The following is an 11778-nucleotide window of genomic DNA, read 5'->3' on the forward strand; positions in this document are numbered from 1 at the left end:
GATTGCAATGATGTCTTCTTAGAATTTTCTCTATTTGTCTCATATTCTCATATTCAGGAATCTCATAAAATCTTTTAACCGAAAGCCATAATATATATGCAAAGACCTGTAGGGTAAAGAGAAAGCAAAAATATATAAATAAAGTAAAAATGAAAGTAAAAAATAAGATAAACTTTTAAAAAGGGAAAACCCTGACCTGGCATTATGAAATGAGAAATGTCCAAGGATACCATTGAGTTCATTTTTTATCAGCCATCTACTGCTGGGGGTACAGGCTACCCTTAAGAGTTGTTTGTTTCTCCAGTGACACTCACTTGGAGAAAACTAAATTTTCATTTGTAAGTGGCTATCAAATGAAAACAGTTTCTGAAATAGGTAGGAATGGGTACATTTGTCCCCTTCTCTTTTCAACTCAAGGGTAATATCTGGGCGGACTCATGTAGGACTTGTGTATGCTGCCTTAGTCTCTGTAAGTTCATGAGTGCTTTTGATCATGTTGATTTAGAGGGCCTTGTTTTCTTCATGTCCTCCATCCCCTCTGGCTCTTACACTCTTTCCAACTCCTCTTCTTCAGGGTTCCCCGATCCTGAGAGGAAGGATTTGATGGAGGCATCCCATTTAAGGATGAGGGTTCCAAAATCACTGTCTGAGTAATGTTTGGCTTTAGGTTTCTATATTTTTCCCATCTGCTGCAGCTGCACAAAGAAGCTTCTCTGATGATAACTGAAGAAGACACTGATCTATGAGTATAGAAATTGTCATTAGGAGTCGTTTTATTGCTACTCCTTTATTTAGGACAGCAGTATTTGGTCTTATCCTAGGTCACTGAGATATCTAGTCTCAGGCTTTTGGTCCCGCAAGCAGTGTTGGATATGGCTTCTCTCTCATGGAGTAGACCTTATATCAAATCAGTTATGATTGGTTACTCCCACAAGCTTTCTGCCACCATGGTCCTAGCATGTTTTGTAGGCAGGTGACCATTGTAGATCAAAGAGTTTATTCTTGGGTTAGTGTTTATGCTTCTCGTTTGTTTGTGTGCAGAGTACCATCTGGTACCAAGAACACTAGTCCCGCATAGGTGAAGCATCTAGGTAGGCAACTACTTGAATTCTCTGTCTTTAGTGAGTTGCGTAGGTTGTTGTCTTCAAAAATGGACACTTGAGGTCAGTTTGTGTAGAGTAACCTATACTCTTTGCAACAACCCGAGTTATTTGGGCATTCCCATGGGACCCACATTGGCCAACAACTCAATTAGATATAACCCATTGCTTGGACTGATGGCGTCCACATTTTTGATAAGAAATGTCCAGTTGGGGTTCTGTCTCCCCCATTATTTGACAAATTCATTTAGAGTGCCTTCATATATGTGCATACTTTTGGAAATGTCTACTGCATCAAGTTTCCATACTAGTCCTAAAATGACCCTTAATTTTAGTTTTTTCCGTATATTCCCTCTCTCATCTCCCTTTTTCCTCCCCCAGCCTACTTGATCATCCTATTCCAGTATTCCCACCTGTCCATAACTATCTATTCTAGTTCTTTTCTCTAGAGATGTCTATTCATCCCCTCTTTGGATTGTAACTTTATTATAATTGACTTAACTATTGGCATCAACATATAATGCATGCCATATTTGTCTTTTCTAGGGCCGATATTTTTTTCTGGTTCTATCCATTTACCTACTGATTCATTTTGTAACAGGAAAATAATGTTCCATTTATTCATCTGCTAAAGGACATCTAGGCTGTTTCTAATTTCTGGCTATTATTAATAGAACAGCAATGGGCACTGTTGAGCAAGTGTCTCTGTAGTATGATATAGCATCCTTTGGGTATATGTCCAAGAGTTGTATGGCGAGATCTTGAGGTAGACTGATTCCCGTATTTTTAAGGAACCACTAGACTGATTTCCAGAGAAGGAGAGCTAGAATAATCTTTACAGTATGTCTATTACAATCTCTTCAAGTTCTCAGTTATCTTATGCGCAGAAAAAATAGGTTGGGAATAATATTAATAGCATCATTGCATTGATACCTAACTTGAAGTAAAAGCCAGAATAAATCACTTATCCAGTGAATATTAAAACATTTTTATTATACAAGAGTAAGATGTAATTTTTCATCATTATCCAGCATTTACTAATATGTGTTTTACCTGTGAAAGTTAATCAAAAAGATAGGTACTATCTTTTATGTCAGATATTTGCTAGTACCCGTCTTTTGACATACTGTAAAATTGTGCTTTCTTGTACTTTTTATACTTAATAATGATCAGTTGATTTGTGTGTCCTGTGCTGTATGATAAAAGCAAAGTGTATTATTTCTGAGGACAAAATGTTCTCTTTTACCCGATGCTTCAGTCATGGTAGCACAAAAATGAAACCTTTCATGTATGCTCCATTGTGGCTAATGCAGGTCAGAACCCTCATTAAATCTCTAATAGACCGAGGGTGAGTAAGCCTAGTCTACAGAGCAAGTTCCAGGACAGCCAAGAATAGCTATGGCTACACAGAAAAACCCTGGCTCAAACAAACAAACACAAGAGAAATAACCTTTTGTTTTCACATAGCTAAAGTTTTCAGGTTCTTTTCCATAGTGTGATCTTGTTTGTTTTAATTGATGCACTTGGCTTTACTTCATTTTATATCACTATGCTGGTTATTTCCATTTCAATTTTCCATGTTGGTTACAACCTAGAAAATTGGTTCAGTGACCACTTAATATGGAGGGAACTTGTAGTTTGAAAAATATTGCTTTATACTATATTCATTTGAGTCCTAGCAGATACCCTCTTAGAGCTTTTCTTAATACTCCTATATTTCAGGATTGTGGTTATGGAGAAGGTGGAGATGCATACTGCACAGCCTGCCCTCCCCGAAAATATAAAAGCACATGGGGGCATCACAGGTGTCAGACTTGCATCACCTGCGCTGTCATCAATCGGGTCCAGAAAGCCAACTGCACGAATACCTCTAATGCTATCTGCGGAGACTGTATGCCCAGGTATGCCATTAAATGATATCAGTCTTTCTGGAACTTTTTAAAGCTATTTGATGTCGCTTATCATCCTACCACTTAGACCCTAGTAGAAGTATTCTAACTACCCATGTCATGATCTATTTAAGCTCTATGAATGGGAAGCCATATATTCCTAACTATATCCCTATATATAAAATACCTGGCAAATTATCAAACACAGATGAGTGCTTAAAAGCTTTCTAATCTCTCTGATAGTCTAAAATTTAAAGTAAAAATGTTGCTAGACAGATTGCACAGAAATCATGAAGAAGTTGGTCTCATGACTGTTAACTCCCCTTTTGGCTATAGAATGTGATGGCTTAAGAAAATGGTGCACTGAATCACACATGTCAGAGATCCCACAAGGGTAGGTACTGCGTCCCATGCAGGAAACATGAGGGAAAGACTCTTAGATATTCCCCACAACCTCAAGAAGGACTGTTACAAGTCAATTGCTCGTTTCATCCCTCCACATTCCTTTCTGCTCTGATCACAGGTTCTACCGAAAGACGCGCATCGGGGGCCTGCAGGACCAAGAATGCATCCCGTGTACAAAGCAGACTCCTTCTTCTGAGGTTCAGTGTGTGTATCTATTTTTCTCTGCTGTCTTCCCCCCAAACCTCTGTGTGTCAATGAAGTCAATAGACTTCTTTATTCCTGTAGAAGGAAAATACTCCTTAGTACTCCTTCTATTGCATTGTTGGTAAAGGCAGTCGCCCATGACTAAACCTCAACTTTGCAGCATTCAAACTGATTAAACATCATTTATTTCCCTTGTTTTGAAAATTGAATCTAAATGAGGAAATATTTTTATTCATGCTTTGTGAGCTACTTGGCTGGGTTTGGTGGCATAATGAATGTTATAATGTACTTTACATATAATAGCATTTCTACACTTATTAATTGCGATTATAGTCAATATTGCTATTAGAGTCGATACACATGGTATAAGGAAGTCCTTAGGTTTTAGACCACATTAATATCTGAAAAAATAACTAGAATATCGTCTATATCCATGTCACTTGTCATTTACTTGTTTGTCTGACTTCTATAATTTTTGTCTGTCTTCTAATATAGTCTTTAAAGTATTGGTGTATCTCTAACAATCCCTAAAAATCATGATAAATAAAACAGAATTTGCTAAATACACATAAGTATAGAAATATAAAGTCCTAAATTAGCTGAGATTCCTAGATAATAAATCTTATTTTTTAAATATTTCCTTCAGCGTTTTAAAAGAACAGATATAATAACCTTCCCCTTTCGATCCTTTCTGAGTCCTCTTCATTCCTTCCCTCCACAGAAACAACCACTGTCGTGAAATTTTAAGCAGCTTTTTACCAGACTATCCTATGGCAATTAACAAATCCAATGTTTCCTTTCATAAGGCCAAAGCCTTCTTGTATCATGTGCCTATGATTGCTAGACTAGGTAGTGCCCAGTTCCTTGTCACAGAATGAAATGATTGAGATGTATCAGCTCTTTACTGACTCAGTCTAGAAATGCCATGCATTGTTTACACTCAAGGTGCATTGGCTACAAGTATGTTGATGTTTTTGCTGTAAGGGTGTAAAGAACATGAAGAGTGTGTTGTTAATTCATGGGCATATTCCTCTGCTACCTTCTCCACTACTGTTTAAATATTTTTATTACATTCTGTATATTCATATTCTTAGACAATAGTGCTAGTATTTTGTATTTTACAACATTTTTCTATAAAGGTCATCAAGCTATTCTTCACTTCGTTTTTCTCCACTGGGTTATTTATATTAACCAACAAAAGGTCTTTTATGACGTCTTAGGGGCTAAATCACGACTTGCTGATCTAGTATTTACTGATGAGCATTTTAATTTGTTTCTATTTTTTTAGGTTCTATTACTAAACATAGCATGAATGAACCACAACAGCAGTGTCTTTTGGTTAGTCATGCTAATTTATATCGTGCCTGCAGCATATGAGTTTTGCTTTTTCATTATGATCTTACCTAATTTCAGATAAGAACATAGCAGTCCTGATAGAGATGACCTAAAGGAGATGTAGCCTAAGGATCTTTAGGGCCCTTTTCCGACTCTTAACTGCCCACATTGACAGACTCTCCTATTCTTTTGTTGTGGTTCCACAGGTACCTTCCAGTTGAGTTTAGTGAAGGTAGATGCACACGCTGTTCCCGGTAAGGAAGCCACGCTTGTCGCACTGGTGGGCAGTCTGCTGGTAGTGTTTGCACTTGCCTTCCTTGGGCTCTTCTTCCTCTACTGCAAGCAGCTCTTTAATAGACATTGTCAATGTGGTAAGTGTGTCTGCTTAACATTTCCCATGAAACAAAATTAAGACACAATTTTTGGTAAAAGAGGAAGATTTTTGAGATTATAAGTCAAGGTGCCTTCCCTATCACATTAGAAAATCCCAGGCATCATGCTCTGTCATCATGTGGGAACTATCTGGCATAGCATCAAAAAATATGGAACATCAAAAGGGCTAGAGTTTACCTGGAAGTTTAGTAGACCAGTTTATTAGGCTTTAAGGGTTCGTGGAGAATCTCCCTTAATGGGAAATCACTTGGTAAAGAAACCCAGAGACCAATTATCTAACCTTTAAATCATAGTGTAACTCAAATTATATAGATTCTTTAGGTTTATTTATTTTTAATTTTCAAAATGATAGATGGAATGGAATAAGTTGTTTAAACTGTTTTCTCTATGTATGTATTAATAGATTCTGAAATATCAGAATTGGAGATTTAGATATACCTGAAACATGACTAATAAAAGTTAATGAGGTCTACAGTAAGTGCTGTCAATATAGGAGTTTCCCAAAACTGGATAACTGAAGGCATAGTGTTTAGTCAACATTCTTATGTTTTTCTGTCTTCCAAAATACTGCTGCTGAAGATCCGGCCAAAGCCATAGGAGATGGTGCATTAAAATCACGACAGATTGAGAACACTTTTACTTTTGTCAACTTCATCTATCAGTCAATGTAAGACAGAAAGTATAGTTCATCAGGGAGAGAATACAGAAGAGGTGGGATCATCAGGACTAAATAAGACATTAGAATCCCAGACACGAATACCAGTGTTCAATGCAGCTTTAGTGCAATTAACAGAAGCAAGAACTAAACAGGGACAATGAAAAATCTAACATAGCCTAATAAATAGACCTGTATTAGCAAAGGAAAGGATGGACTTTACTGGATACAAAAACTGTCAGGATTCAGTATCTAAATGGATACTGTAGCTGAAGCAGCACATTATTATAGCTGCATTCTGTTTGTGTTGGAAAATCCTTCTTAAATAGAACTTCCTTAGTCAGTTTGGCTCTAGAGTCTATCAGTGATTTACCTGTGCATACTCCATGTTTAAGCAAAGATGAATCTAGCATTTCATGAGATGTAGTTTTCCCCTCTTGATTCTCAATGACCCTTCTTCAGCTTTACTTCAGTCTCCTTAAAGCTCCTGTGGTAGCTCTGACAGTTTAGACAATGGTGGACCACTGGATCTCTGTCTCATTGACCATTCAGTCTTTGGAAGGTAGTGTGTAATGTAAGAATTCTTGCCCAGTACTGAAACATGGGTAATGAAGTGTTTGGGTCACAGGTCTCAGCAAGGTGAATGTGATGAGACATCTAAGACCTGCCTGTATCCCTGTTCTTCCCTTGGGAGAGAGAACCCCCTTTCTATACTATTGCAGTATCTCCTTGGAAACATAAGGACAGGTAGCGTCCTTATGATTTCCTTAGGAAAAAATGTGCTTATTAGTACTCACTCACTTACAGACATTCCATGGCTTTGTAAGGGAGGGCAACCTGATGTGAATTAAATCCAATGCAGATGCAGGAAAAAGGAATAGGATTGTGACATACTAGAAGGACCATCTCCTCTCTAATCAAGAATCCATTACTCAGCCACATCCATTTGCTACCACTGTGAAACCTTCCAATTTTCAAATAGTCCAGACATTTGTAATTTTGTATGAAATTTTCTTATGCACTCACGTAATTTGAACAAACTGTGGAAACGCGGTCACAGTGGGGAAACATAAAGACACAGCAACTCAGTTTGTAACCTAATATTGAGTCTGACTCATGCATGAATGATGAATTGCTTATCTTTATCATTGTTGTAACAAGTTGTCACATTTGATGGCTTGCCTCAGTTTCCACAGTTCGGAAGTTTAGCACGCTGTATGGAATCTTAACGAGGCCACAACCAAGAAATTGGCAGGACTGTGTTTCTTTCTGTCTGTCCGAGGGGAATCTGTTCCCTCATGAGTCTGTAGAACTGAAGTCTTATTTTCTTGGTGGCTGTGCGTAGAAGGTCACTCCCAGCTGCTAGAGCAGTGGTTCTCAGCCTGTGGGTCATGAACCCTCTGGGGGTCAAATGATGCTTTTACAGGGGTTGCCTAAGGCCATCAGAAAACACAGCTATTTATAATTCAAAGCAGTAGCAAAATTGTACTTTTAAAGTGGCAATGTGAAGAACTGTATTAAAGGGTTGAAGCATTAAGAAGGGTGATAACCACTGCTCTAGAGGCTGCTCATATGTTTTGGCTCATGGCTCTCTTCTTTGTCTAAAACGAGCAATGGTATAATGAAGTTGTTTAGAGAGATGTTATGCCACATCTTTCTATATTAATGCTCGGTGTCATTTCTGCCTTCTGACACTTATCAGGATGCATCTAGCAACCTAGAGAAATGGAACTAAATTAAAATGTTCATCATTAATCACAGAATAAAAAAATCATGATTTATCTTAAGGATTTTCTGAACTCATATGCATAATTCAAGATAATCTTCCTATTTTAACATCCACTACCATAATTCTGATTGCATGGTTCCTTTCCCATGTAATATACCCAGATCATGGAAGAAAGAAGCACATTAAAATACCTTTCCTACAAAGCGTTTATCTCTAGCTGAAGAAATTTGTCTTCCCTAATCCAGCATCTAAAAGACTTAATGTAATACCCCAAGGAAAGCATGTCTCTGAAATGTGTCATTTTCACCTACTTCTAGATGCTCTGGTCCTTCAGGAAGAAAGAGGGAGTCTGGCTCCTAGACCCCCTCACCCCTCCTATAGTTGGTGCTCAGGAAGAGATACCCTGTTGAGAAGAGACCCTGATTTGAGGAGGGGTGACTCAGTGGCTTTCTGCTTTGAGTTGCAGGAGGTTCGTTGCAATATGAAGCTGAAAAGGCAGTGGAGGAGGATTCTCTTTTCCCCATACCACCTGGCCAGGAGACCAGTCCTGAATTTCCAGTGAATGAGATCAAGCCACTCAGCTCCATCTTGGATGACGACTGCAGTTCCACACGTGGCTTCCCCACCCAGGAGTCCTTTACCATGGCCTCCTGCGCCTCAGAGAGCCACTCTAAATGGGTCCATACCCCCATTGAATGTACAGAGCTGGACCTGCAAAAGTTTTCCAGCTCTGTGCCCTGTACTGGAGCTGGAACCCTGAGGGAGAACACAGTTGAAAGCTCCGGAGACAGCCCGGAGCTCCGAGTACCTTTTCAAGTTCCCAGCCTTTGACTCTACTGAGGTGAGCTAGAAAAATGTGGTTAAAAGACCAGGAGGTGTGGGCCACTCTCAACAATTTTCCAGCCCCAGTTCTATTGTCTGATAGGGCTTGGGTGGAAGAATGGCAGGAAATGAGGCTGGTAGAGGTTGGAGAGGCAACAGTTGTGGCACTAAGTCTTTGAGCTAATTTTACATCAGATTTGGAAGCCAACAATTGTCTGGAGACCTGGCAGGCTGGCGTGATGCCAGCTTCTTCATCTGGACCCTACTCTTGACTAGTCATATTGTTTACTCCTTTCGTTTGTATAAACACAACACCATCATACAAATATGCAACTCTGTATTCAGATGAACCCTGGTTCCTGAACAGCCTTATGATCTTGAGGAAATCATTTTACCTCAGACAGTCTTCTGCTCATGAGTTAGTGTGAGGATTGAATGACAACATACGCAAGTGTCCTTTATAATGTCTTCATGAGAGGTGTTTGTACCATGATGGCATTTCCTTCCTTTCCCTGTGTTCTGTCACCAATTACAAATTCCTTCTATATCCACTACATTTTTTTCTGAACTTCGTAACTTCATACCTTTGAGGTAGGCAAATGAGAAATATGCTAATCTCGTTTTAAATAGGCAGAAACTGAGCCACAGAGATGAGAAGCGGTTTGCTTAAAGACAGAGTAATCCATTCTCAGAACTAGGCTAGAGCCCAGGATTCGCAGCTCCATTACAGAGTTCATCTAACTCCATCATTGGATTTTGAAATCTATGTGTATGTTACCTCAATATATGTCACATATACGTATGTTGTATGCATGTATATGTACATGTGTGTGTATAAAAACATCATGGATAAAAAAACAGAACATACACAAAATTCATTTGTGCTTCATGTGCACTTTGCATACATAACCTGAAGGTACTTTCATGTGTTATTAGTACAAACTCATGTGTAAGCAAGTGTGCAATTTTTCACTTATGGTATCATGTCAAATAGGAATAAAATTTTGAGTATTTTGGATTTTGAATCTTTGAATTTTGCCCTAAGGACACCCAATCTATTTCTTCGTCTAGAGGTTATGTAGTTCTTGTTCAAATATTCTAGTGAAAAGAGCTCACAGCTGCCCAATGTGTATTACACTTACAACTGACAAACTGGAGCTCAATATAAAAAGCATAATTGTATCTTGTACTCACTTATGGGTTCTAGTTCTTTCCCTGGGTCACACATCTGACTTCTCTGCCATATCAACCACTTTGGGTTTTTATTAAGTACATGGTACTAAAACTTAACCCAGTTTCAAGAAAAAATGTTTTTTCTAGTTTGAAATAGGATAGATTTGTTATCTCCATGGCTAGGTGAGAGATTTCAGCTATTGTGCCCTAAATCACTGGTCCAAACACGAACTTTTAGAGAAAAGAAAGAGGAGGGTGGTGATTACACAGCATCACAGGATTCTAACTACTCCGCTCTTTTTCTAGGTCTCTTTCACTCTTGGCAACCTTGCCAGTGATTGTTCCTGGACTTTCCTGCTCTACTTCTATTCAACAGCTGTAGCATGGGCCTGGGGTATAGGCCCCACAATAATCAGTACTCTAAAAACGGGGTACACAGGGCCCATCCTACAAGAGAATTAAATCCCCACCATTTTCCCAAGACTGGCCTTGAACATTTTTTTGTTTTCTTCTTTTAGTCTGGGGACTCAGAATTCATAGCCATGAAAATGGCTATGGGCCAGTTAATTAATTATAGAGGTGGGGGGAATAACAACAAACAAGGTCAAATTTTCCTGCCTGTATATTTTTTCTTCTTATATTTTTTGACAGGTAGATCTGAGAAAGGGTTTTACAGAATTCTGTTGACATCTATATACCACTTTAGAGAGAAAAATAAAGTGCTTTTCAATTTAGCTTTCTGCTTTGACTCTCTCCCCTAATACACACACACACACACACACACACACACACACACACACACACACACACACTCATGCATACACATAAAATGGAAGGATATATATATATATATATATATATATATATATATATAGAGAGAGAGAGAGAGAGAGAGAGAGAGAGAGAGATCATGGGGGAGGCATGAACACACATACACACACACAGAAAATGCATACACACACACACAGAGAGAGAATGTCGGAGAATATATAAAAAGAGATATGATTGAGGTCTGAAGCCTTAATTTTACAATTCATGTCCTAGATTTCTGTACCTGTGATTGCTCTGAAGTCAGAGTTTGCTAGAGTCTGCATTCTCAAAGATTAGGCTGCCAATAGTCTCTGCTAGGATTCAAATTAGTGTCTTTTAGATTTTAAAATTACCTTTTTCTTAAATGTCTTTCCATTTTTATTACTCTAATATTCTTACCCTTTTCCCTCCCAGTCCGGTCTTGACTGTCAAGTTTCTGAGGAGAAGGAGTAGAGCAGTAAGGAGCAAAGGGGACCATTTGGTGCTTTCTTGGCTTAGAGAATAGTCAGTCCATTTCTCTTAAGCTTAAACCTCCAGTTTCACATGCTTCTCAGTATGAACTGAAGCCTTTTCCTTCATGACCTTTCTGTGGAACATGGCAGATGTGACCCTCAGGACTTAGATGTGAGCATCCCATACTGGTTATAAGTATCACCTTATTCCAAAAAGAGCCACTAGTTTTCATGCCTTTTCCCTCCTGGTGGTTCAGGTTTAGATGGGGGAAAGCGGTCAAGTGAGTACAGAATCTGGATCTTTTTGCTTGGGAGTTTTATATACACTCCACAATGCTGATGTGACTTAATTTATTACAAAAACTTAAAGATAAGCACAATCATTTTGGTCAAAGATGCTAAGATTTACTTCACATATGGTGCTTCCCTTTCTGTTATTCACATCAGAGCTGTCATCTCCGTAGTTCATTATACAGGCTTTGATAAAGGCAGTGAAGGGGTTACTCAGTGAAATAGGAGTGCATAACAAGGCTTGAATGTATTCAGTCTTTTCTCCTCATTGGAAGCTTCCTGATGGGTTTTCAAAGGTACAAGAATAGGGCTTGGATGCATGCAAGTAGTCTCTTAATATAAAGGAAGCAGAAGTACCAGCATTTTGAAGCAGATCTGCAGTGCACTGCAAGACTCTTTCTCAAAATCCCAAGGGATAGGGATTTAGTTAGTGATGAAGTACTTGCCTTTAGCATGAACAAGGACCTAGATTCCATCCTAGCAAACAGAAGAAAGAGATTGGTGGAGGAAAGAAGGAAAA

General features: G+C 38.7%; 1 protein-coding gene across 1 annotated transcript; it reads left to right on the forward strand.

Moving 5' to 3' along the window:
* Positions 1 to 2822: 2822 nt before the first annotated feature.
* LOC121440201 (tumor necrosis factor receptor superfamily member 27-like) lies at positions 2823 to 10422 on the forward strand (the record flags this gene model as incomplete). Its single annotated transcript, XM_041640937.1, has 5 exons — positions 2823 to 3001; positions 3513 to 3598; positions 5140 to 5304; positions 8177 to 8551; positions 10012 to 10422. Coding segments are annotated over 4 exons (795 nt in total), but the record flags the coding sequence as incomplete, so codon positions are not given.
* Positions 10423 to 11778: the final 1356 nt, after the last annotated feature.

The sequence above is a fragment of the Microtus oregoni genome, unplaced genomic scaffold (genome assembly GCF_018167655.1).
Source record: "Microtus oregoni isolate MIOR12 unplaced genomic scaffold, Mior012 000066F_045, whole genome shotgun sequence".
In the NCBI taxonomy this organism is placed as follows: Eukaryota; Metazoa; Chordata; class Mammalia; order Rodentia; family Cricetidae; genus Microtus; species Microtus oregoni.